Raw genomic sequence first — 27,988 nt, forward strand, 5'->3', positions numbered from 1 at the left:
CACTGAAGTTACTTAATAAATTCTAGTAGACTTATGTTGCAGTGAAATTTGGCAACACTTGTTGAGTAACTTGATAAAATACTGTTTCTTGTCATAATCAAGGGTGAAGATCTCAGTGGTTAAAATTTACTAGTAATCAAATGGTCTCATAATTTTCTTAACTTCCAGTCCTTTGAATAACATCTCAGAGAGAGCCTCTGTAGAATAAAAAGATATTATTTGATTAAAAATGATAAAATTTTTCAAAAATGTGGTAGCATTTTGTAGCAGAGAGAAGTTTAACCACAGGAAGAAATGTTGGAAGGGTAACGCACCAAAACAAAGACATATTTGTTTAAGTACCCTACATTATGTGAATATAATTCTTCCTTCTGTTAAGACTGTAAACTACACTGTATGAATATGTGTATTGCATGTTTACAAACTGCTATGCTTCTTTATATGTGAGACTTAAGTTATCACAAAGCGTGTTGAAATTGTATTATGCTCTTTTGGGTGTGCGGCAGTGGGTTTTTTTTTTTTAATTTTTTTTAATGTTTATTATTTAGTTTTTGAGAGAGACACAGAGTGCGAGTTGGGGGGTGGGCAGAGAGAGAGGGAGACACAGAATCTGAAGCAGGCTCCAGGCTCCAAGCCGTCAGCACAGAGCCCGACAAGAGCCTCACCCACGAACTGCGAGATCATGACCTGAGCCGAAGTCGGACGCTTAACCGACTGAGCCACCCAGGTGCCCCGTGGGTTTGCTTTTCTAACTTCCTAATCTCTGTGTAGTGGAAGCAACGCAATGTTTTTGAGGAAGTTGCTTAATAAATTATCTAAAATGGATGGGTGAATTCTTTTTGAGGAAGTACAGGTGTGAGTTGGAGACAGTGCAATCTTCAGACTGCTGCAATCACGTGACTATCACAGTAACGTGAATCAAACGAATGTTTTGGGTTCCTAGTGCCTATAAAAAGTATGTGGTCTTTTAAGTGTACAGCAGCATTATGTCTAAAAAATATGTGTACCTTAATTAAGCAATACTTTATTGCGAAAAAATGCTAGGTGTTATCTGAGCTTTCAGTGAGTTGTAATATTTTTTGCTGGTGTAGGGTCTTGTCTCAGTGTTGATGGCCGCTGACTAATCAGGCTGCTGATGAGGCTGCTGTTGATGGCTGCTGAAGGCTGGGGCAGCTATGACAATTAAAAAAAGTAAGACAAGGAAGTTTGCCACATCAGTTGACTCTGTCACAAATGATTTCTCTGTAGGATGCAATGCTGTGAGATAGCATTTTACCCCCAGTAGAACTTCTTTCAAAATCGAAGCCAGTTCTTTCAAATCCTGTTGCTGCTTTATCTCAACTAACTTTATGTAATATTCTAAATCCTTTGTAGTCATTTCACCAGTCTTGACAGCATCCTCCCCAGGAGTAGATTCCATCTCAAGAAACCACTTGCTTTGCTCATCCACAAAAAGCATCTCCTCATCTGTAAAAGTTTTGTCGTGATATTGCAACAGTTCAGTCTTGCCTTCAGGCTCTCCTTCTAGTTCTAGTTCTCCTGCTCTTCCCACCACATCTGCATTTACTCCCTCCACTGAAGTCTTGAACCCCTCCTTCAAAGTCATCCACAAGGATTGGAATCAGTTTCTTCCAAACTCCTATTAATGCTGATATTTTGACCTATTCCCATGAATTACAAGTGCTCTTAATGGCATCTAGAATGGTGAATCCTTTCCAGAAGGTTTCCCATTTACTTTGCCCAGATTTTCAGAGGAATCACTATCTATGGCAGCTAGAGCCTTATGACATGTATTTTTAAAATAATAAAAATAAAAATGAATAATTCCTTAATACTGTAAAACAATTTTTTAAAATTAAAAAAATGTGTTTAAAGAAAAAAATGTTATGATCATATCAATAAATGCATTAAAAATGATAAAAGTCAACATCTCAGAAACAAAAAGAATTGTTAGAAAACTAAGTAAAATGAAATATTCTTATTTTGATTAAAATAACATGCAAATGTGATTAAAATATATGCAAAACATGTAAAAAAATAAAATAAAGTAATAAGACTTACAAGTTGAAATTGCCCCTTGGTTCATGGCTGCAGAATGAATGTTGTTTTAGCTGGCATGAAAACAACATTAATCTCATTGTACATCTCCATCAGGGCTCTTGGGTGGCCAGGGACATTGCCAAGGGGCAGTAATATTTTCGAGGGAATCTTCTTCTGAGCAGTAGGTCTCAACAGTGGGGTTAAAAAAAAAATTCCGTAAACCCTGTGACATACAAATGTGCTGTCATCCAGGGTTTGTTGTTCCATTTCTAGAGCACAGGTGGAATAGATTGAACACAATTGTGAAGGGCCCTACAATTTTCAGAATAGTAAATGAGAATTTGCTTCAGCTTAAAGTCACCAGCCATATCAGCCCCTAACAGGAAAGTCAGCCTGCCCTTTGGAGCTCTGAGCCTGGCACTGACACCTCCTCTCTAGCTGTGAAAGTCCTAAATGGCATCTTCTTTCAGTATAAGGCTGTTCGATCTGCACCGCAATCTCTGGTGTAGCCATCTTCGACGATGGTCTTAGCCTGGTCCTCTGTATAACTTGGTGCAGCTTTCGCATCACTGCTTGCTGCTTCACCTCGCACTTCTGTGTCAGGCCGACAGCTTCTTTCCTTAAACCTCATGCTTCAGACTCTGCTTCTGCAGCTTCCTCACCTCTCTCGGCTTCACAGAATTGAAGAGAGTTAGGATTAGGATTGCTCTGGATTAGGCTCTGCTTTAAGGGAATCTTGCGGCTGGTTTGATCTTCTTATCTAAACTACTAAAACTTTCTTCACGTAAGCCACAAGGCTCTTTGCTCTCTTACCTGTCATTTATGTGTTCACTGGAGTAACACTTGTAATGTCCTTCAAGAACTTTTCCTTTGCCTTCACAACTTGGCTGTTTGGCTGCAAGAGGCCTAGCTTTGGGCCTGTCTTGGCTTTGGACATACCTTCCTCACTAAGGTTAGTCATTTCTAGCTTTTGATTGAAAGTGAGAGATGCTGACTTTTCCTTTTACTTGAACACTTAGAGGCTGTTGTAGAGTTATTCATTGGCCTAATTTCAGTGTTGTGTATCTCAGGGAATAGGGAGGCTGCCCGAGGAGAGGGAGAGAGATAGAGGAATGGTCAGGTGGTGGAACAGAACACACACATTTATCAAATTGTCATGTGATATGGGCATGGTTAATAGTACTCCAAAATAATTACAGTAAACGTAAGAAATCACTGATAAGATATCACCGTAACAAATACAGTAATAATAAAAATTTGAAATATTGTGAGAATTATCAAAATGTTACACAGAGACAAAAAATGTGCAAAAACTGTTGGAAAAATGGTGCCAGGAGACCTGCCCAGTGTGGGGTTGCCACAAACCTTTAATTTATAAAAAGCGTAGTATCTGTGAAACATAATAAAAAGTGAAGCATGGTAAAATGATGTATGTGTATAATGCTTAATGTTTTCTTCTTTATTTTTTATTAATTTTTAATTTTTTATTTTAGAGGGAGTGTGAGCAAGGAAGAGGGGCAGAGGAAGAGAGACAGAGAAAGAGAGAACCTTAAGCAGGCTCCATGCTTAGTATGTAGCCTGACGTGGGGCTTGATCCCATGACCCTGGGATCATGACCCACGCTGAGATCAAGAGTGGGACATTCAACTAACTGAGCCACTCAGGCACCCACAGAAACTATGTGCAGTTAATGTGGAGATGTACTAATTAATACTTATTAAATTAATGGAGATACCTGAAAAAAATCTACTTTCACCACTTTTATTCAGCAAGTATTAAAAGTCCTAGCCAGATCAACTAGGCAGGAAAATAAATAAAAGGCATCTAAATTGGAAAGGCAGAAATAAAATGTCATTATTTGCAGATAACATAATGCTATATATAGAAACCACGAAACACTCCACCAAAAATTTGTTAACTGATAAATTCAGTAAAGTTGCAGGATATGAAATCCATATATGAATTCTGTTGCATTTCTGTACAACTAATAAGAAACTTTCCGGCACACCTGGGTGGCTCAGTCGGTTAAGTGTCCGACTTCGGCTCAGGTCATGATCTCACAGTATGTGAGTTTGAGCCCTCTGTCGGGCTGTGTGCTGCCAGTGTGGAACTTGCAGCTCGCTTTGAGTTCTAGGTCTCCCTCTCTCTCCGCCCCTCCCCTGTCCCTGCTCACATTCTGTCTCTCTGAAATAAACATTAAAAAAAGAAGCTTTCAGAAAGGGAAATTAAAAATCTCATTTACATTTGCATCAAAAAGAATAAAATATCTAGGAATTAATTTGATCAATGAGGTGAAAGACCTGTGCGCTGAAAATCATAAGACATTGAAAGAAATTGAAGAGGACACAAATAAATGGAAAGATAGTCTATGTTCATGGATTGGAAGAATTAATTGTCCACACTGTTAATGTTAAAATGTTCACACTATTCAAAACAGTCTACAGATTCAGTGCAATCTCTATGAAAATTACAATGGCATTTTTTACAGAGTAGAACAAAGAATCCTAAAGCTTGTTTGGAACCATGAAAGACTCTGAATAGCCAAAGTAATCTTGAGAAAGAATAAAGAACCAAGTAATCTTGAGAAAGAACATCACACTTCCTGATTTTAAACTATAATACAAAACTCTAGTAATCAAAAAATTATGGTGTTGACATACATGAAACAAAATAGAGAGCCCAGCAATAAACCCACACTTATATGTTTAACTAATTTACAACAAAGGAGGCAAGAATGTACAATGTGGAAAGGATAGTTTCTTCAATAAATGGTTTTGGGAACATTGGACTGCCACATGCAGAAGAATAAAACTTCAGCACTATGTTACACCCCCCACAAAAAATTAACTCAAAATGGATTAAATACCTGAATGTAAGACCTGAGACTATAAAACTTCTAGAAGAAAATATAGGTCTTAAGCTCCTTGACATCATTCTTGGCAAAGAGTTTTTAGATTTGACACCAAAAGCAAAGGCATCCAATGCAAAAATAAACAAGTAGACAACATCAAAATAAGCTTCTGCACAGTTACGGAAATCATCAAAAAAAAAAAAAAAAGAAAGAAAAAAGACAACCTACAGAATGGAAGAAAATATTTGTAAATCGTATATTTGCTAAGTGGTTAATATCTAAAATATATAGAGAACTTGTATAACTTAATAGCAAGAAAACAAAAACACAAACACCCACAACCCCATCCCCCAACCCAAAGAATGCAGTTAAAGAATGGGCAGAAGATCTGAAAAGCCACTTTTCCAGAGAAGTCACACAGATGGGCAACAGGTGCATGAAAAGGTGCTCAACATCAGTAATCATCAGGGAAATGCAAATCAAAACCATGCTGAGATACTACCTTACATCTGTTAGAAGGCTGGAAAGGATGTATAGGGGACCTTTATGCACTGTTATGAAAATGTTAATCGGTATAGGTATTATGGAAAGCAGTGTAGAAGTTCCTCACAAAATGAAAATAGAACTACCATATGATCCAGCAATCCCACTTCTGAGTATATATCCAAAGGAAATGAATTTATGATCTCATAAACATAGATATACTTCGATCTTTATTGCAGCATTATTCACAATAGCCAATAAATACATGGATACCACCTATGTGTCCATCAACAGATGAATAAATAAGTAAAGAGTTGTGGTCAATATATACAGTGAATATTATTCTGCCCTAAAAAGAAAATCCTGCCATTTGTGACAATGTGAACAAACTTTGAAGACATTATGCTGAGTGAAAAACGTCAGAGAAAGACAAATACTGTATGATCTCACTTATATGTGGAATATATAAAAGCTGAACTCATAGGAACAGTAGATTGGTGGTTCCTAGGGGCTGGGTGGTGGGGAAGAAGAGATGTTGATCAAAGGGCACAAACTTCCAGTTATAAGAGGAATAAGTTCTGGGGATCTAATATGGTAACTCTAGTTAATAATACTGTGTTATATAATTGGAAGTTTCTCTGAGACTAGATTTTAAATATTCTCACCATAGCAATAACAAAAAATGTACGTGTGTGATGTGAGATGTGTTAACCAACCTTATGTTGGTAATTATATATATATATATGTGTGTATATATATATATACATATATATATATATTTGCACAATATTCCAAGTCAATTATATCTCGATAATCAATTCAGGGAAAAAATAAGGTATGCATGAGAGAAAAATCAAGAAAAATGAGACAAAGAAAATATGAAGACAAAAATAGAAATCAAAGACTAAAAATAGTAAAACAGAATTGATGTCATGTATGTGAATGGATTTCTACGGGAAAAAAATATGAGCACTCACATAGGAAGATGACACTGAGAAGTGCAATGAAAATGTGAAGAAAATACATGCCAAAATAAGATATAGTGAATACAATACAAACACATATTGGATAAAAGTTTTGAGACTATTATGTACAGTTTTGGATAAATAAATTTGAAGCTCCGCATGAACTGGATGATTATTTAAGACAAATTGACTCAAGAAATGTAGCCTAAGAAATTATGAATTACCCAAGAAGCAGATTTGACTCAATATTGACCAAAGAAAAAGTAGAAAATAATGATAATCAATAATAATAAATTTTTTTAGAAGGCTAATCTCTTTCCAACACCTGTGTTTCTATTTGGATTTATCAGCACTTTCTCTGAAATGTCCATGAAGCAGACATTTTCAGTGCTATATAAAATGTTCCAGATTATGGAATTGGAAACTTGTACGCAGACTTAATGATACTGAAACCTGAAAATGTACAGAATATAGAACTATGATTTAATGCTTCTTGCATTATCCTCTGTTACGTTCCTAGTATGGGCAAGAATGCCTGCAGACCTAAGAGGATCTATTCTAAAAGAATTCTCTTTTTGTTTACCATATTTGTGTTTTATAATGTAAATGTAAGCAAATATTTTTATTTCATAATTTTTCCATATTTGTTTAAAAATATTTGCTGTTGGGGCGCCTGGGTGGCTCAGTTGGCTAAGCGGCTGACTTCGGCTCAGGTCATGATCTCGCGGTCCGCGAGTTCGAGCCCCGCGTCGGGCTCTGGGCTGATGGCTCAGAGCCTGGAGCCTGCTTCCGATTCTGTGTCTCCCTCTCTCTCTGCCCCTCCCCATTCATGCTCTGTCTCTCTCTGTCCCAAAAATAAATAAACGTTAAAAAAAAATAAATAAATAAAAAATAAAAAATAAAAAAAAATAAAAAATAAAAAAAAAAATAAAAATATTTGCTGTGATTTGAATGTTTGTGACCCCCTCCCTGTTGAAATGTTGAAATCTTAAGGCCTTACGCAATGATATTAGTAGGTGGAGCCTGGGGGAGGTGGAGCCTTTAAGAATGGTCTTATAAAAGTGGCTCTAGAGAGAGAACCCTAGTGCCTTTCACCTTGTGAGGACACAGCAGGAAGGCGCTAGCTATAAACCACGAAGAGAGCCCTCATCAGGTGGCTATGCTGGTGCCTTGATCTTGGACTACCCAGCCTCCAGAACTATGAGAAATTAATTTCTGTTGTTTATAAGCTAGCCAAGTTGTGGTATTTTGCTATAGCAGTCCAAGCAGACTAAGACAGTATTTTAATTAGACAGTTAAATTTCTCATTTCCCTTTCCTCCAAATATTCTAATAAAAGTGACACGTTGCTCCTGAGGATTTTCATAGTTACGCCATGTCCTGTGTCCCATGGTGTTTATTCTCCAGAAGAACAGTTGTAGTTCAGCCTTACTGATAAATGTATGTGAGGATATCCTAAGTTAAATGTGTACAAAATGAATCAAGAAGTATAATAAAGGAATAATACATAACAACTAAATAGGGTTCATGCCCAAAATTTGAAAGATAGTTCATTAGAAAATCTATTAATTAAATAACATCACTTCAGAAGGGTAAAGTAGAAAAATTGTTAACAGCCCAATAATACTATTATTAAAAGTTCTTTGAAAATTTGGAACAGAAAAAACATTTTAAAATAATGTAACTCAAGACAATTACTTAATAAACAATGGAATTCAATGAAGTGGAACAACAAAGATTTCCTCATTATGAATATAGGCATTCTTGGAAAGCATTATAATATGTTTTCTAAAACAATTATAATTTTAGAAAGGAGAAGGCAAAATTATTGCCTACAGGTGATAGACATGTCCATTAAAATGCGAGGAGTATCAACTGAAAATAAAAAAAATAAATAGAATTTATAAAGTGAGTAGAAATTAAATCAATATATGATAACTTGAGTCTTGTTTTCTTAAATAGAAAATACAAGATATAAAAGATCTTAGAGTGGCAGCAAAAAATATATATTTAATATATATGTAATATTTATATGTAATAATTAGCATCAACAATAAATAGTATAGTCCCATCTGACTTATTAGACTTGCCTTGTCTGAAAGCCATATGGAGAGGTAATAGAAGTTCTAGCCAAGAAAGTGTGATTTATAGGTCCTGTTTCAGATTAAGTGAACCTATTTGTTCTTTACAGATTAGTTACCAGTGATTGATCTCAGCTAGTTTTGTAATCCATTGCTTGGTGTTGATACTGCAGTAGCATTATGTGTGAGGTGTTTTTGTTTTGTTTTAGAGGTTTATTTATTTATATTTATTTATTTATTTATTTATTTAGTGAGGGAGGTGAAGGTTTCGTGCTTCCATATATTTAGTTTAGGTCCTAGCTTTGTCTCTGGTGCGTTGGCTGTAGAAGTAGTTGAGAATTTTGTTTGATGAGCCAAAGTGTACCAGGTCTGTCCATTTGGTTAGCAAAAACAATCTGCTGTGAGATTCGTTTTACATAAGATCTAAGACTACAATGGAGAGAATCTGCTGCAATGGTGTCTTATAGAAAGACTATGGTTTACTCCAAAATCAAATGAGGAAATAAGTGAGTTGGGGAGAGATGGGGATAATAATACAGATACACCTACTGATTTTGATTAAGAGCCATCACAGACTCAGGTAGTAAAATTAACCTAAAGTAAATCATTAGATAGCCGACTTCCTTTTTCTATTTCTATCTGAAAGAAGCTAGTCACAAAAGGCCACATATTACATGATTCCGTTTGTGTGAAATCTCCACAATGGGCAGATCTTCTCAAAATGAGGAAGTAGATTAGTGGTTGCCTAAGTCTAGCAGAGGGGAGGGGATGGATGGTTGGTAGTGGTAGTGAATAGGTACAGACTTTCCTTTGGGGTTGATGAAATGGTACTGAATTTGGGTTATGACATGACAACTATAGATATATTACCAACCACACAACCTCAGAACTCATTTACACAGGTGAACGTTATGTATGTAAATTATTTCTCAATAAATCTGTTAAAATTACTATGTTACTAACTTGGAAAAATTTAAAGGATTTAATAGACTGTAGCATTTTGAAATAGATTAACAAGGAAGACTCTCACATTAAAATGCATGAGGATAATTTTTAAATATAGTTTAGTGAATGTTACTAGGCAGTTTCGTGAATGTCACTGGAAAAATGATCAATGGATATTAAAAAAGCAATTCAAAATGACTCAAAATAAATTTTTATTATTCAGAAAACAAAGTTAAAAAAGTTAATTATAAACTACATTTTTAATTAAAACATTTTTTTAGTATAATTGACACAGTGTTATATTAGTTTCAGGTATACAACATGGTGATTTGACAAGTTATAGATTATGCTATGTTCACCACAAGCATAGCTAACATATCTATCCCATTATATCACTGTCATCGACTATATTCCTTACACTGTGTCTTTGATTCCTGTGACATATTCGTTCCATAACTGGAAGCCTGTTACCTCCTCTCTTCTTCAGCCATTTAGCCCAATACACTCCTTCTGGTAATGACCAGTTTGTTTTCTGTACGTATAGGTCTGATTCTGCTTTTTGTTTTATTCATTTTTTGAATTCCACTTATGAGTAGAATAATACGGTATTTGTCTTTCTCAGTCTGACTTATTTCACTTAGCATAATACTCTCTAGGTCCATTCGTGTTGTCTCAAATGGCACAATCTTGTCCGTTTTTATGGCTGTATAATATTCCTCTGTGTGTGTGTGTGTGTGTGTGTGTGTGTGTGTGTACATATACATACCACATTTTCCTTATCCATTTGTCTATTGACACACACTTAGGTTAGTTCCATATCTTGGCTATTGTAAATAGTGCTGTGAACAATAGGGGTGCATATATCTTTTCAAATTGATGTTTTGATATTCTTTGTGCAAATATCTAGTAGTGGAATTATTACATTGTATGGTATTTCTATTTTTAACTTTTTGAGGAACTTCTGCACTGTTTTCCATAGTGGCTGCACCAGTTTACATTCTCACCAACAGTGCATGAGGGTTCGTTTTTCTCCACATCCTTGGCAACACTTGTTTTTTCTTGTCATTTTGATTTTAGCCATTCTAACTGGTGTAAGGGGATACATCATTGTTTACTCCAAAACCAAGTGGAGCATCAGAAGTGAAGAAATAAGAGAGTTGGGGAGAGATGGGGATGATTTAAATTTTTTATTTTGAGATAATTATAGATTGACGTGTAGTTATACAAAATAATACAGAGAGATTCTCTGTGTCCTTTACCCGGTTCTCCTCAGTGGTAACATCTTGCAAAGGTATACTACACCATCGTTATCAGCATATTGATATTTATACAGGCAAGACACAGAAGAGTGCCATCACTACAATGACCTGTCATGTCTCATTTTTGTAGCCACATCCACTTGTCTTCCTCAGTTTCTTCCTTACATTTCCAATTCTTAACTCTCAGCAACCACTAATCTGTACCACATACCTATAATTTCTCATTTCGAATAAGACAGTTATAGTAATGAAATCATGTATTATGCATTCTGTTGAGATTGGCTCTTTTACTCTGTATAGTTTCCTAGAGATTCATTCGAGCTGTTTGTTATGTGTCAGCAGTTTGTTCCTTTTTATTGCTGAGTAGTGTTCCATGGAATGGCTTTCCCTCAGTTTAACCATTCGCCCATTGAAGAACATCTAGGTTGCTTGCAGTTTGGAGCTGTGATGAATAAAATTGCCGTGACTGTATGTGTACAGATTTTTACGTGAACATGACTTTTCATTTCTCTGCGATCAGTGCCCAAGAATCCAGTTGATTGGGTCATATGGAATTGCATGTTTAGTTTAGTAATAAATTGGCAAACTTTCATAGTGGCAATGCCATTCTGTATTCACACCAGCAGTATATGTGTGATCCATTTTCTCAGCATCCGTGTTGGTATTGGGTGTTTTTGCTGCCTTTTTTCCCCCCTGTGCCATTCTGATGGGTGTGTAGTGATTTACCAGTTTCATTTTAATTTGTATTTTTATAAAGATAATGTTGAGCATATTTTTATGTGCTTATATCCTCTTTGGTGAAATGTCTTTATGTTGTTTGTTTTGTAATGGATTTTTTTTTTAGTGTTAAAATTTAAAAGTTTTTTTTTTTTTTTGTATATATATTGTAGATACTGGTCCTTTGGATTTATGGTTTGCAAATATTTTTTCTCAGTTTGTAGCTTGTCACTCCACCTTCTTATAAGGTCATTTGCAGAGCAAATTTTTAGTCTTGATAAGGCCCAGTTTATTCTTTTTTTTATGGATTATAATTTGGGGGTTAAGTTGAAGGACTCTTTGAATAGTCCTATACACAAACTTGTTTTTCCTTATTTATTTCTAGCTTTATAGTTTTACATTTCATTTTTAATTCTATGATTTATTTTGCGATTTTGTATAAAGTGTAAGATGTAGGTTGAAGTTAATTTATTTTAGCTATGAAAGTCCAGTTACTCCAACACAATTTGTTTAAAAGCCTATCCTGCCTCCACTGAATTGTTTTTATACCTTTGTCATAAAGCAATTGGGCATGTTTATGTGGGATTATTTCTGGATTCTCTGCTCTCTTCTGTTGATATGTGTGTCTGTCCTACCAATACCATACTGTCTTGGCAGCTATTTAATAGGCCTTAACATCAGTTACACTAATTCCTCGTATTTTAATATTTTAAAGATTGTTTTAGCTATTTTAAGACCTTTCCTTTTCTATATAAGTTTTAGAAAAGTTTATCCATATCTACAAGAAAACTTGCTTGGGTTTTGAAGGGAATTATATCAAACCTAGACATTAATTTGGCAAGAATTGATGCTTTCACCAAATTGAGACTTCCAATCCATGAATGTAGTATGGGTATATCTCTTCATTTGTTTAAGCATTCTTTGATTTCTTTCCTCAGCATTTAAAAGTTTTCAGCATACAAATTCTGTACGTGTTTTGTTAAGTTTATCCTAAATATTTAATCTCTACAGTGATTTTAAGTGGCATCGTGTCTGAATTTCAGTTTCCATTTGTTCATTGTTAGTATACAGAAATGCGATTTATTTTTGTGTGGTGATTTGTCTTGTATCCAAGATGTCACTCAACTCACTTTTTACTTCTGGGATTTATTATTATTATCATTCATTATTATTATTATTTATTATTATTTGTAGATTGTTTAGAATTTTATCCGTAGACAGCCCTGTCGTTTGCAAATAGGAGAAAGCAGTGCAAGCTGGGGCTAGTCAGCACTCCACTGTCTCCCACCCCCGGTGTCAGTGAATTCTCGTCGTGTCTGAGTGTCCACCCCTACCTAGCATCAGGAGGTGGAATGAGGTAGGACAATATGGAGTGGATGGCATTCTGCTCCCCCTGTGCCCTAGTCATCAGTGAGGCCCAGTGACCTAAGCTTATCCTCCTGTCCACACCAACAAGGCAGAGCAGGGTGGTGGAGTTGGGCCTAGTTGGTACTCTTCAGCCTCTCCTTCCTTTTTGCGAGCTTCTGTCCTTACTCTGCAGCAGCAAAGGGTGTGACTGAGCCTCATGCTTCCCCTCTCTACGGAAACAGAGGGTCACGCCAGGGATATTACTGTCCTCAGAGTCAGTGACACAGCAAATGCCTTACTTTTATGGGGAAGGTATCAGGGGGCAGGAGGAGGAAGTCAGCGTTTACCTAGGTGTCTGCAAGGAGTCAGTGCCCACTTAGACCTGTTGTGTCAGAAGTTGAATGTGTGCACACACGTATAGCTTATGCTGCACATCAATGGGGGTGGAGGGTGCAGCCTGCTAAAAAGAAGATTAAATAGCATTCGGAGTCTCATAACATTATTTCCAAAAGGATACACTAAAAAACCACTCATCATATAAAGAACTTGGAAAACATGGCCAAAAAGTAAATCTTTAGTGTTATACAAAGAAATATAATATTTGAAGTTTAACCTTTTTTCTAATCTAATTTTGTAAAATTTTAATTAACCCACAAGTCTAGTGTATGGTGTATAGAAAACCACTCCTAAATTTCAGTGAATTACAGTGATATTTATTTCATGTTTACATTGTCTTTTAGCTGATCTTGCCTCCACTTGACTGTTCTTGGAGATAATATGTTTTTATATAGGTACTTTTAAACTAATTATTAATTGGGGTATCTGGGTGTGGCTCAGTCGGTTAAGTGTCTGACTTCGTTTCAGGTCATGATCTCGTAGTTTGTGGGTTCAAGCCTTGCATTGAGCTCGGAGCCTGGAGCCTGCTTCCAATTCTGTGTCTCCCTCTCTCTCTCTCTGTCCATCCTCGACTCATGCTCTCTCTTATTCTCTCAAAAATAAACCAACATTAAAAAATATATTTATACTGATTATTAATTAAACCTATTAACTTATAAAGTATTTTAAAAGTCAGTACCTTGTCATCTCCAAGAGTTGTCTTTAGAGACTCCTCAGTAGCTCTTAAAACCCATTTCAGAATTGTGGTAACATTTTAATTTTCCTTAAAGGAGACAAGTAATTCTATTTTTTTTAATAAAAAAATGAAATAAAGCATTTTGGGGATGGCATTTTAGGCATACAGAATGGCATGGGTGATGGAGCACCATGTGTAAATTATGAATATCCACTATCTATGGCAGTGGTTTTCAAAGTGGTTCCTGGATCATCAGCATTGCCTGGGATGTCGTTAAAAATTCCATTCTTGGTTTCTTTTATATGACGACCAATAATTCTGGTTTGCCTGGGACTCTCCTGGTTTTAGCACTGAAACTAAACACTTTAGTGTTTAGTGGAAACACTGTTTGCCAGTATAGGAACATCCTGGGAAACCCCTCTTTCCAGGGCAGACTGGGACAGTTAGTCCCCTTAGGTTGCTAATCCCAGGGCTACTGCATCAGAAACTCGGTGTGAGGCCCAGCAATCTGTGTTTTTCTAATCCCTCCTGGTGGTTTTGATGCATGCTGATCTGGGAACTATGAGCAATTTGGCATGGTTCCATGATGGGAGTACATAATATGGGATGAAGTTAAAGAGTAAGCAGAAGCCAGGCAATGAAGGCCCTTGAATGCTTTGTTAAAAGAGTTTCATCCTAGGGGCACCTGGTGGCTCAACTTGGTTAGGCGTCCGACTTTGACTCCGGTCGTGATCCCACAACTCTGTGAGTTCGAGCCCCACATCAGGCTCTGTGCTGACAGCTCGGAGCCTGGAGCCTGCTTCGGATTCTGTGTCTCCCTCTCGCTCTGCCCCTCCCCTGCTCACACTCTGTCTCTGTCTCTGTCTCTATCTCAAAAATAAACACATTTAAAAAAAAGTTTCATCCTCTAGTTATTAGTTATTAACTCATAAACTCAAGGATATTTGATTAGAAGAGTATAGATTTTGAGCTGACTCTTTTGTATAGATGAAACTACTGTGACTGGTTAAAATATTCCATTTTATCTATAAGTAAAATTAAATTATATCTTAACTAACTCCAGTTTTCAAATTAATATAAAATCAAATATTTAACAGGAAATGACTGTCTTCATGTATACCGGCTCAGTCTGTGTGCTTCAACAGAGTATCTAAAAGTTCATTTTCTGGATTAGCAAAATATATACTTGATTCAGATTTGAACTTTAATTAACTTTATGTGTATGTTTTAGAAATACAAAGTATTGCTAGCTCATTAGGTATATATTTTTTGGAAGATCTTAGGTCCAGGGATATAAATAACAGTTTATGAAATCAAGAGAAATTGTTGAATTGGTCTGTTTTCAAACTTCTTGGAAAATAATATTGAGGTAGATATCATAAAACATGAAACCTTAAAACATGTTGTGCTTTTGTTACATATATAAGAAATATTTTTAAATGCTTCTTATAGCTTTTCTTATATTTTGCTTTATTTGAAGTATTAAAGCTTTACAGTACATAAAGCCTTCACATATATTTGGAAGCCAGGACATCTTTTCAAAATTTCAAGTAATACCTAGGCCATACATATTTACACTTTTCTTTCTTTTAATCTGTGTTTAGGAAATGGCTGGTTTCTTGATGATGTTGTAATCAAGGATCCCACAACAAACCGCGAATATGCCTTCTTCTGTCACAGGTGTGTAGGTTTGCTTTTACATTCATCAGATTCATTTCATCTTAGTTCCAAGTTCATGTATTTTGGAGCAATGGATAGCTTATTCACTTATTCCTGGTCACTAATGCTTTGCTGGGTAACTTTTTTGAAGATTAATTTTAGGGGCATCTGCTTCTATTTAGAAAGATATACAATATGTTTATCATTATTCTTGATGTAAGTTTAAATTTTTCTCATTAAATTAAGGTAGATTTAAAAAATATGATTAAATCTTCCTTGGTTTACCTGGAAAGATTTAAAAAAATATGATTTCTCCTATGAGAATGAAAGTCCCTGGCAAGAAAACTGATCCCCTGTGGTCTAGGTCACAAATTAAGCTCGGTTATAATAAATGTACAAAATAAATGTTGCATGTGGCTTTTTATACAATGATGGCTTTGCTGACTTACTGTCACTAGGCCTTGATTTTTGGGTTATTCTTCCAAAGTGGTGATAGATTTGCTCTTTCTTTCAGCACTCTCCTGCCTCTTTCCCTATGGAACCAATAATAGGCGTTTATGAAATAACTGACTGTAGTTTGAAATGTAGTTGATGGCTTAAAACCAGGAATTTAATAACTGGTGCAGGGGGTGTAAGATCTGTGACCTTGACCAGCTAACTGACCGACTGACCTGTGGGTTAGGGGAAGCAGATACCTCTCCCATAATCTGATGGCAGCTTCTCCTCCCTCCCTTGCACTTTCTTAGTCACTTCATGCATTCCCTTTTCCATTTTCTGCTCTGCATGTGCCAACAAGATACCTATGACTTTTTGCAGTTCCTGTTACCCGTTATTTCTGACTTGATTCCATAATTGCCAGTGCTCAGTGTAAGTGTAAAGCCACAATATTCCTGATATATTTTTCTTTCCATAGATGGCTGGATCAAGGGGAAGATGATGGTAAAATTGCCAGAGAACTGTATGCCAGGGATAACAGTATCATTTTTGTGCGTGAGTGTCTTATATGCACATTGCTGGGAAGGTTCTCTTACGATGATTGAGGAAAGCATGACTCTGCTGAAATTAATGATTTTCTCTTTCCTTTATACCTTCAGGGCAGAAGCTAGAACTTAGTAGAAAAGAAACAGTAAGATTTTACTTTTGGCCTTAAATTATTTGGTATCAATAGTGTCCAAATTGCTATTTGATGTGTTAAAACAAAAACAGTATATAATGTTCTCTTTGTCTTCTCATGTTGGTGTTTTTGTTTTGTTTTGTTTTCATATTAAGTGGGCTGCAGAAAGATGGAAGTTTATGAAAGGAAATACTCTTCAGTTCTACAACAAGCTCACTGGAGGGTTTGTCCGTCTGCATCCAGATGGCACAGTTGATGCACTTGGAGAGAAGACAGACAAATGCGGTAAAGTCATTTGGCAAAGCAGCTGGTGCTGTGGCAGTTTTGGGAACTAGAGGAAGGCAGTTTAATTTATGGTTTTGCTTCTTTTCACATGGCTTTACACCAGTATTAGGCCATTGAAACAATTCACGACTTACACTAATACAAATAATCACTCGTGACACGCTTTAAATCCGGGCAGATGATGTCATTTTGCGGAACAGTACATCATGAAAAAACTTATATTTGCTATAAATTGAAGAATAAAATGTAGGCAATTAACATTAATTGTTCACAAAATTGAGCTCTTGAATGGTATGGCCATTAAGGAATTAGATTGGTTCTATTAAATATTGAGTGACTATTCTGTTCAAAACACTATGTTAAATAATTTGAGGGCCACAGAAATAACTAAGACAGTATTCTGAATTCCAGAGGGTCACAACCTAAAAACGAGGACAAACACGTATGATTCTAATAATGATTTGGTTTTTCTTTTTTCTTGGTAGCTAGTGCCATCATAAAGATACAGAGGAAGAACTAGGCAAAGAAGGTCTAGATTTGACGTTTAGTGATGCCATGACCAGAAGAACTAATGAAGAAGGGGCAAACTGATTATGTTAGATCTTTGACTATAAACCCAAACCTCTAACTCTTTTTGAAACAAATTTAGTATTTAAGCAAAACTTTCCAGCTGCGTCTGTGAATATGACTTTGCTGTACTTTGTTAGAAACCATGTTGTTTAATAGCCTCTAAGATGTGCTGGAGATTTTTCCTCAAAATATAACGTCCTCTACCTTATATTAGAGATCCCAAGGAATCATCCAGTTTTCTCCTCTATGAAAATATGTGGAAGGCTAAGAATACTTCCTAGTAGCTTCTCTTTCCAAAATTAATCTATCCCTTAGACATTTCCTTTACCTGTTGGTTCCCATTTGGAATGATTTACCTACTTAGATCATTCAAAGTGGCCCTTTATATCCAGGACCCTGGGGCTGGTGGTTTTTTCCTTATTGAATATAGTATATTGTATTTCCAAATGTGGTCGCAAAAGTATCTGCTATTGTTAAATCAGAAACTGTGAAGGATCTAAGTTTTGCCCTATTTTCAGAAAACATGAGAGTACAGTCAAAGACCAAGACCATTCATTTCCCACAGCAAGTGCAGCAGCCAGAGCAACATCTTGCTTGGTTCCCCAAGTCTGAATCCCACAGCATTTGAGGTGAAGGCTTGATGGAACCTGCATATGTGGGTGGGTGCGTTAAAGGGGAGAAATCCCCAAAATCAGGAAACTCTGGTCTTATATAGGGTTGCCCATCCTTCCTTTCAGAAAAAGAGCAAGAGAGACAGAGACAGAGAGAAAGGAGACAGACAACACCTTTTTTTATTCTGGAACATAAACAAATCTTCTCCAGGGAAGGGAAGGAAAGGCCTTTACCTTTTTATTCTCCTGGGAGCGAGAGAGAGAGAGAGAGAGAGAGAGAGAGAGAGAGAGAGAGAGAGAGAGAAAGAAAGAGAAGGAGAGAGAAGGAAAGGAAGAGAGGGAGGGAGAGAGATGAGAGAAGAGGAGAAGAGAGGTAAGGGAAAGGAAGTAGAGGGGGAGAGATCTCTAAGCTTTATTATGACGGATTGTTTCCTTATATAAACCTTTTGTAAGTGTCTTTATTCAGAGGGCCGGCCTCTGCAGGAGAATGACAGATGTAGGGAGGATTGTCTTCTAACACTCATCATACAACCTAATGTGTAAAGGGACCTTGCCACTTCCACCTCAAGAAGTGGAATTCATTTCCTTACTTACCCTTTACTGGTTCAAGCCTTTCTACACAGCTTGACTGATACAGTGCAGATGGGACAACACTGTAACTTGCAAAATCCGTATCTTCTACCTTTGTCTCTTGGATTAATTCCTCTTGGAAGCCAGTCCTCCTGCTACAAGAAAGCCCAGACAGCCATCAGAAAGAATTGATGCTCCGACAGCTCCAACTGAGTTCTTGCCCTGTAGTCAAATATGTGAGTTCCTGTGTAGACCACACTAACTGGTACATATGGAAAAGAGAAACTTTTTACCCCGAAGCATTTCTAGCATCTTAATATGCTAGTCCTTTAATATATAAAGTAGAATGAGCAGTCCTCAACAAGGGAGGTACAGGATAGTATGAGTAATTTTCCTTGGCATAACTGACAGCAACAGGAGGTCTTTTATGTGTGATAATTACTTGCAGCATTATTTCCTGATGTTATGCTCAGTATCCCATAAATTCACAGTCGTGAATCGGTTTTCACATGCCTGGAAAGTGTTGGGATGAACAGTGCTGACCCATGGACATCTTTTCAGGAAAATATTTTAAGAACTTGTCTCTGAGATAAGTTTGCTTATACTTTTCACTCTACAAAACAATGTTGTTTTTATCACCATGAAACAATAACTTTTGTTTAGTCATCAAGCTGATTGTAAATTTAGCTATTTCCATACGCAGAGAGTTAGATGCTCATTTCTCTGAGAGCTGCTAAACCATTTATTGGCAATACTGGACCTAAAAGCATGACACAGCGTGGGAAGATCTTTGAAATAGGTATTAAAAACAATACTATGCCAACATTGAGAATGACAATCATAAACAAGTCTTCTTGTCTTTAGTGTGATATCTTAGAACCAAAAAGAAGGACCAGACAACCAAAGCAATTCAGTTTTTCATTACAAACCCTTGATAGTTACTTTATGTCAGGGCCAATTTCACAAACTTCCCCTACCCCCAAATTTCAAAAGATTTACTATAAAATACAGCTTTCCATAGTTTTCTTGCTTTATAGTTTTGAAGAAAAAAATTCATAATCTAATTTTTTTTTTTCAACGTTTTTTATTTATTTTTGGGACAGAGAGAGACAGAGCATGAACGGGGGAGGGTCAGAGAGAGAGGGAGACACAGAATCGGAAACATCGGAAACAGGCTCCAGGCTCCGAGCCATCAGCCCAGAGCCTGACGCGGGGCTCGAACTCACGGACCGCGAGATCGTGACCTGGCTGAAGTCGGACGCTTAACCGACTGCGCCACCCAGGCGCCCCAAAAAATTCATAATCTAAATTGAGATTTGACTTATAGCCTAACAGGAGTAAGAATGAATTTTAAAAATGTAAAATATATCGTTCCACTGGAAGTTTCCAATTGTCATTATTGTCTTCTGCATCGTCTCTAAGAATCTAGGTCAATAGTTGTTCAGTAGTCTCCCCTTATCCCTGGTTTCGCTTTTCACAGTTTCAGTTACTTGCAGTCAACTGTGATGTGGAAGCAGATGACCCTTCTTCTGACATGTCGTCAGAAGGTCAGTAGTAGCATGCACTATGTCACAATGCCTACGTCATTTACCACACTTCATTTCATCATGTAGGCATTTTATCATCTCACATCATCACCTGAAGAAAGGCGAGTACAATACAATAAGATATTTTGAGAGAGAGAAAGAGACCACATTCACATAACTTTTATTATAGTATATTATTATAATTGTCCTACCTTATTATTAGCTATTGTTGATCTCTTTCTGTTCCTAATTCATAAATTAAACTTTATTATAGGCGTTTATGCAAAGGAAAAAACATGGAATATATAGGGTTTGGTACCATCTGCAGGCTTAGGCATCCACTGGAGGTTTTGCAATGTATCCTCTATGGATAAGGAGGAACTACTGTACCAGGTTTTGATGATGGATTTTTGATTTTTGTTTTTGGAGTGGTTATTTGGTTCCGTGTTAGACTAGCGCATATGGAAGAGGTGACTATGTTCTTCAGTGTAGGAGTTTTAAAAATCTGTCCACAAATTACTTGACATGGACTTCTTCAAGATGTGGGCCCACTCTTCTCCCCTTGAATATGGGATGGACTAAGGGACTTTCTTCTAACAAATAGAATATGGCCTGGGCGGCTCAGTCAGTAGAGTGTCCAACTTTTGATTTCAGCTCAAGTCATGATCTCATGGTTCATAGGATCGAGCCCTATGTTGGGCTCTGTGCTGACAGCACTGAGCCTGCTTGGGATTCTCTTTCTCCCTCTCTCTTTGCCTCTCCCATGCTTTCTCTTTCAAAATAAATAAACCAAAAAAAAAAAAATGTTAGAAGTGATTGTGTGTGACTTTTGAAGCAAGGTCATAAAAGGCATTATAGATTTTTCCTGGTGTTCTTTTTGGATCACTCACTCTGGAGGAAGCCAACTGCCATGTCTTTAGGACATCCAAGCAACCCTATGGAGAGGGTTTCCAACTTGGAAAGGAACAGAAGCTTCTTACCAACAGCCATGTTGAGTGATCCATCTCATGAGAGTATCCTCCAGCCCCAGCCAAGCCTTCAAATGACAACAGCCCCAATCAACAACTTGAGTGTAATCTCATGAGAGACCCTGACCCAGAGTTACCCACCTGTAAGAAAGATGTGTCAGTATATTCTCACCCTGGACACTATGATGGATTCCGCCTTCCCCTCACACTAAGTTATGGCAGCATCTCTCCTCTCTCTAATCTGGATTCTCATCATCTTTCTTGCATTGCTGATTCATTTCTACATTTTTTACTGGTGGATTAGGAAGTCCTGTATGTTCAGTTTTTTTTCTATACTGAAAACTATAAAACATTTTTGAAAGAAATTAAGGAAGACCTAAATAAGTAAAACAATATCCTATGTTCATGGATTGGAAGACTTAATATTGTGAAGATGACCGTACTTCCCCAAATTATCTACAGATTCGATTCAATCCCTGTCAAAATGCCTTTTCTACAGAAAAACTAATCCAAAATTTATATGGAATTCAAGGAACCCTGAATAGCCAAAACAGTACTGAAAAAGAACAAAATTGGAAGACTCACATTTCCTGATTGGACAAATTACTATAAAGCTACAGTAATCAAAATGGTATGGTATTGGCATAAATATTGACATATAGAACAATGGAATGGTGTTTTGTATATTTTATGGGATGATCAGTCAGGTGCAAAAGACACAGGAGAGGCTCAGAAAAACAAGTTTCATTATACTCACAGATCCTAAAGACAGGAGGCATAATATATCATGCAGGACCACAGAAAAACACCAGGGAATTCAGAATACAGAAGATAGGAGAGAGGGAGCACGTAGGCCATGACCTTTATTTGGATTTACATGGGAAAGGCAAGGAAGGGCAGGGTAAATAGTTTAGGATTGGCTAATTTGAATAGTTTCACTGAGTTTCGGACTATAGAGGTGGTCTCTAGTTGCCTGGTACTTGGTTCTGGGATGATTAAGACAGAGGAACGTTGCCTCCTGGGGTACGTGGGCCAGAAAGAGGAAGTATGACTCTAGATTGGGTAGTTTGAATATTACAGTACAGGTCTGCTGTAGTCTAGATCTTTTACTATCTCTAAGAATTTAGCCCAGAGTGACGCAGTCTCTCCCAGCCAGAAAAAATTTTAAGATGTCGAACCGTCATAATATACAGAAAACTTAAATTATACACAATGCAAGTAGAATTGGGAGCCTAGAAATAAACCTGTACATGTATGGTCATTGATTTTTGACAAGGGTGCCAAGACCTTCAATTGGGGAAATAATAGTCTGTTCAACAAATAGTGCTGGGACAACTGGATATCCAAATACAAAAGAATGGAGTTGGACCTTTGCCTCACACCATATACAAAATTTAAGTCAAATGGACCAAAGACATAAGATCTAAGACTATAAAACTCTTTGAAGGAAATATATGTGTATGTCTGCATATCGTTGGAATAGTCAGTGGTTTCTTGGATATGACATCAGAAGCACAAGCAACAAAACAAAAATAGGTAAGTTGGACATCATCAAATTGAAAACTCTTATGCATCACAGGATACTATTAAGAGATGGAAAGGTGACCCCCAAAATGGGGGAAGATATTTGCAAATCATATATCTGATTATGCTCTAGTACCCAGAATATATAAAAAGTTCTTAAAACTCAACAACATGATAAAAAAAAAAACTAAAAATGAGCATAGAAACTGAATAGACATTTAATCAAAGAAGATCTACAAATGGCCAAAAAATGCATAAAAAGATGTCCACTGTCATTAGTATTAGAAAAGTGCAAATCAAAACTACAGTGAGATAGTACTTCATACCCAGTAGGATGGCTATAATAAAAATAACAGAAAAGAAAGACCTAAATATGAGACTTGAAACCACAAAATTGCTAGAAGAAAATATAGAGGCAGTAATTTCTTTGACATCAGCCATAGAAACATTTTTCTAGTTATGTCTCCTTTGGCAAGGGAAACAAAAGCAAAATTAAACTACTGGGACTACACCAAAATAAAAAGCTTTTGCACAGAAAAAAACCATCAACAAAACAAAAAGGCAGCCTACTGAATGGGAAAAGATACTTGCAAACGATATATCTGATAAGGGATTAATATCCAGAATATATAAAGAACTTACACAACTTCAAAACCAAAACCTCAAATAATTTAATTAAAAATGGGCAAAGGACCTGAATAGATATTTTGCACAGAAGATATACAGATGGCTTTTCATATGCATATGAAAAGATGCTCAACATCACTAATCACCAGGGAAATGCAAATTAAAACCACAGTAAGGTGTCACTTTACACCTGTCAGAACAGCAAAAACAAAAAACACGAGAAATAACAACTGTTGGTGAGTATGTGGAGAAAAAGGAACCCTTGTGCACTGTTGGTGGGAGTGCAAATTGTGACAGCCACTGTGGAAAACAGTATAAAGATTTCTTAAAAAAATTAAAAATAGAATTACCATATAATCAAGTAATTTTACTACTGGGTGTTTACTCAGAGAAAATGAAAACACTAATTTGAAAAGGTATATTCACCCCTATATTTATTGCAGCATTATTTATGATGAATGCATAAAGAAGAGGTAATACACACACACACACACACACACACACACACACACACACACACACACACACACACACAATCTTAGGTATAGAGAACAAATTGGTGATTGCCAGAGGGGAGGTGGATGGGGGATGGTGTGATAGATAAAGGGGATCAAGAGTACACTTACCTTGAACACTGAGAAATGTATAGGATTGTTGAATAGTATACACCTGAAACTAATATAACACTGTATATTAATTATACTTGAATAAAAAATGAAAAACTGTAATTGTTATTATAAAATTCTCATCTGGAAATTCCAAACAAACAACAGGACATAAGTGCTTGTGAGGATATGGAGAAATCAGAACCTTCATACGTTGCCACTGGGAATGCAGAATGATTCAACTGCTTTGGAAAATGATTTGGCAATTAGTAAGTTAAACATAGAATTACCATGTGACCTAGCGTTTCCACTCTAAGAGAACTGAAAATAAAAATGTGTACATGAATGTTTACAGCACTATTCGCAATAGCCAAAGACAGAAACAACCCAAATATCCGTCACCTGATGAGTGAACAAATGTGATATCCATACAATGGAACATTATTCAGCTGTACAAGGAATGAAGTACTGATTTATGCTGCAACATGAATGGACTGTGAAAACATGCTAAGTGAAAAGCCAGACATAAAAGATCAAATATTGAATGATTTCATTTATATGAAATACCAGAATAGGCAAATTTATAGAGACAAAAAGTGGATCGAAGGCTGCTGGAAGTGAGGGGAAGAGAGATTGACAGCTTAATGGCTACAGGTTTCTTTTGGGGTGATTATTTGCACAACACTGAATGTACCACTGAACTGTACACTTCAAAATGGTTAAAATGGTGCATTTTATGTTATTTTACTGTGGTTGACTAACATCATGAGCCCCTGTGCACTGCACGAGAGCAGAGGTAAAATTTACATTTGTAGTTGTTACGGATTTGTACGTTTGTTAACAATTTCTAACAAAAAAGGCAATAATGTGTTTTGGTAAAAGGACAACTCTTTCCAGTTCTCACAAAGGCATTATTTCACTTGCCAGTCTGGTTGATGGGAGCGCATTACAAACAAACAGGTGTAACAGGAAGAAGTAGAGTGGCAAACTGAGCCAGGAATGCACACTTCATATCACAACTTGAACTGGCTTTCTGTAAAGGGCCTCAGGACTGCAGTAGGTTGGAGGGAGTGGCTCTAGCACCTTCTCCTAGCACCTCGTCTTTTCGCTGTTCCCTACTGGAGTGGAAGATCCAGCGTTCTCCGGGAAGTTTTGGAGGTGTGTACATGAAGACAACGTGTTGTCAGGGGACTGTTTCTCCCTGTGTCTCTCACATTTCTGTATGATCTGGGTCTCCTGCGCAAAGCTATCCGTGGCCACTTTAAGAATATCTGTATAAAGAGATACTGCAAGACAAAGAACATCTCCTTTCCTGAAGACCTTCAGGGATAGTAAGGTCTTCTGGCTTTCCTCAGAGAACATTTGTTTTCTAGTTAAGATAATCCCTCTCTGTGGTCAAAGATTGGGCGGGTTTGCAAGCAGTTCCTAATAAGCGTGGGGCTTTGCCCAGCTCGAAGTTCCTCGGGTGTGATCCCGCGTCACAGTGTGCAGTGGCAGTCACCTCGCCCTACTCTGCATTGCCCTGATGGGGCTCGGGGGTCAGGGGAATCGGTATGGACCTGCACTTTGTGCTGCCTGCTGTGCCGGGTCCAATAAACTACTTAAATTCAGCGAGGCTTGCTGTGTCCTCATGGCTGAATTCATGGAAGTGTGGCTGGCTGAGTAACAGCTGCCTGCTGCGTAGGGACTACTTGTCTATGTGATACACAGGTGTCTTCCTGCAGGCTGTCTGTCTGTCTGATAGCGAGAGAGTGGACTAGAAGTACTAGATCATAGGGAAGGACCATAGGAAGGTCAGAGGCTGACTTCAGCCCCTAATCTCTCTTGAATCTGAGGAATGGATTCCTGGGGTTCCAGGGATTTTAGACGAGGCACAGATAGACACATAAACAGGTGCCATCTAGCTGCCCCGGATGGCTGCCCAGTGCAAAAAGGCCTCGCCTTGATAGGATTCTTAAATATCAGGAAGCTGTTGATGGTAGTACGAGAATGCTAATCTAGTGTGGCAGACACTAGAGTGGGCCTGTCAACAGGCTGGGCCTGCAATTCTGCATCCATAGTAATTCATATGAGCGATAAATCACATACTAACTTCACCTGGTGAGTGAAGGTGATGAGGGAAACCGGGAGAAACCAGGTAATGCTCCTTTCCCTTCCGAGTAGCTTCTAAGCAACCGCACCTGAGCTGAAAGCGAGAGGTACTTTGAAATTTCAAAGACTTGAGTTTCCTTCCTTCCTTCCTTCCTTCCTTCCTTCCTTCCTTCCTTCCTTCCTTCCTTCCTTCCTTCCTTCCTTCCTTCCTTCCTTCCTTCCTTCCTTCCTCTCTCTTTCTCTCTCCCTCTCCCTCCCCCTACCCCTCCCTCCCTTTCTAATGTTTATTTTTGACAGACACAAAGCATGAGTGGAGGGAGGGGCAGAGAGAGACACACACACACACACAGAATTCAAAGCAGGCTCCAGGCTCTGAGCTATCAGGAGGGAGTCCCATGTGGGCTCGAACCCACAAATTGTGAGATCATGACATGAGCCTAAGTCGGATGCTTAACCAACTGAGCCACCCAGATGCTCTATGACTTGAGATTTTAATACTCAAACTACAGGGGTAGGTTGTGATCTCAGGGTTCCTGAGTTTGAGCCCTGTATGGGGCTCTCTGCTGTTACCGTGCAGCCTGCGTTCGAACCTCTCTGCCCCTCCCTGATTTGCACGTGCTCTTAAAAAATACTCAAACTACAGCATAAAACATTTATCAGAGTTGATCTGTATGGTTTTTCTTTCAAATTAACAATTTTTTTCATCATTCTAAAATAAATCCTGAAGGAAAATTTGTTAAAATTACATTAAATCTATATATTAACTTGGAAGAAATTCATGTCTTCAGTGTTCAGACTTTTCCTTTAGGAATTTGTCCTACACTTAGTTTTTCAGAACTTCATATATATTTTTAAACTATTTTCTCTCTTCACGTAGTTACTGCATTGCCTTGTTAGTGTTATGATGAAGGTTTTGGTTTCTATTATAAATAACCCCCTTTCTATTATAAATAACATATACATAGAAATAAAGAAATCTACAGCTTTTATGTTTTATTCAGTATTTAATAGGTGCCTATTTGTCAGGTATTTCTTTTGAATTTTACTACTTTAAAGAGTTTTTTCAGGTATTACAAATATAATAAACTTATCTACTTCCCAATAGTTAGATCTGTTTTGATTTCAAGCACTTTTCAGCTGGCAAGAACATCCTTAAGAAGGCAAAATAATGTTGGTAATACTGACGTTCTCATTTTGTAACTAATATTAATGGAATGTCTTTATTGTTTATTAAGAATTGGGTATTTGAGGAGGAGCTGATAAATAATACCACCTTTTTCCCTTCCTGTGTACAGAATCAATTACAGAATAAGATACGAACGCAGACACATGGAAATTGAGATCTCCGCATTACTGCTGATGGGGTCAAATAAGGATATTAACTCTTACAAGTGACAAAGAGCTGCCCCTTACAAGTGACAAAGAGCACAGCAGAAAGGACCTTCCCTGAGGGTGGCTCCTTTGGGAACAGAAAGGGCCTAGACTGTAATACTAGCTTCTTTCAAAGCACCAAAGGTGCTCTGTTCCATGGTATGGAGTGTAGGGGAGTGTGAGAGTCAGCATGGGGAAAGTAGATTCCCCCTTATATATAATGTGGTTATTGATTTTTAAATACTAGTCCTTTAGAGTGATAGAAAAAGTCACATATTTCTAATTTTACTAAGAACCCTATTAAAAATGATTTAAAAATTAAATATTATTACATTTCTCTGGTGTCTTCTGGATTCATGATACAGTTTTTCATATTAGATTTAGAGTTAATAAAGGTTACTTGAATAAATATATTTTCTTAAAACTAAGTATTTCTATTCTTATATTAAACTTTGCTTACTCATGGCAGATAACTCTCACTGTAATTTAAGTGAGATTTCTAGTTTTTTTTTTCTTTTTTAGAAATTATAAATTCTGTCCACAGGAGAGACTTATTAAATGTAAACACATACATACATACATACACACACACTTAAGTACTGGTCTGGATGTTGGAAACATTACAGGAATCAAACAAACAAAACCTGTGCCTGCTTAGAGTTTGCATTCCAATGAGATTGGTGTATCTACTTTGGGAGGAGTGAGGAG

General features: G+C 37.1%; 1 protein-coding gene across 1 annotated transcript in view; it reads left to right on the forward strand.

Moving 5' to 3' along the window:
• Positions 1–16,268: 16,268 nt before the first annotated feature.
• LOC109250218 (uncharacterized) overlaps positions 16,269–27,988 on the forward strand; it is a 59,115-nt gene continuing 47,395 nt past the window's right edge. The window contains exons 1-3 of the mRNA XM_019421228.2: positions 16,269–16,408; positions 16,513–16,544; positions 16,688–16,817. Of these exons, the coding sequence (XP_019276773.2) occupies positions 16,712–16,817 (106 nt within the window). The 5' untranslated portion in view covers positions 16,269–16,408; positions 16,513–16,544; positions 16,688–16,711. The remainder of the gene's footprint in view (positions 16,409–16,512; positions 16,545–16,687; positions 16,818–27,988) is intronic.

The sequence above is a fragment of the Panthera pardus genome, unplaced genomic scaffold, assembly GCF_024362965.1.
Source record: "Panthera pardus isolate Hobbes unplaced genomic scaffold, ASM2436296v1 HiC_scaffold_7, whole genome shotgun sequence".
In the NCBI taxonomy this organism is placed as follows: domain Eukaryota; kingdom Metazoa; phylum Chordata; class Mammalia; order Carnivora; family Felidae; genus Panthera; species Panthera pardus.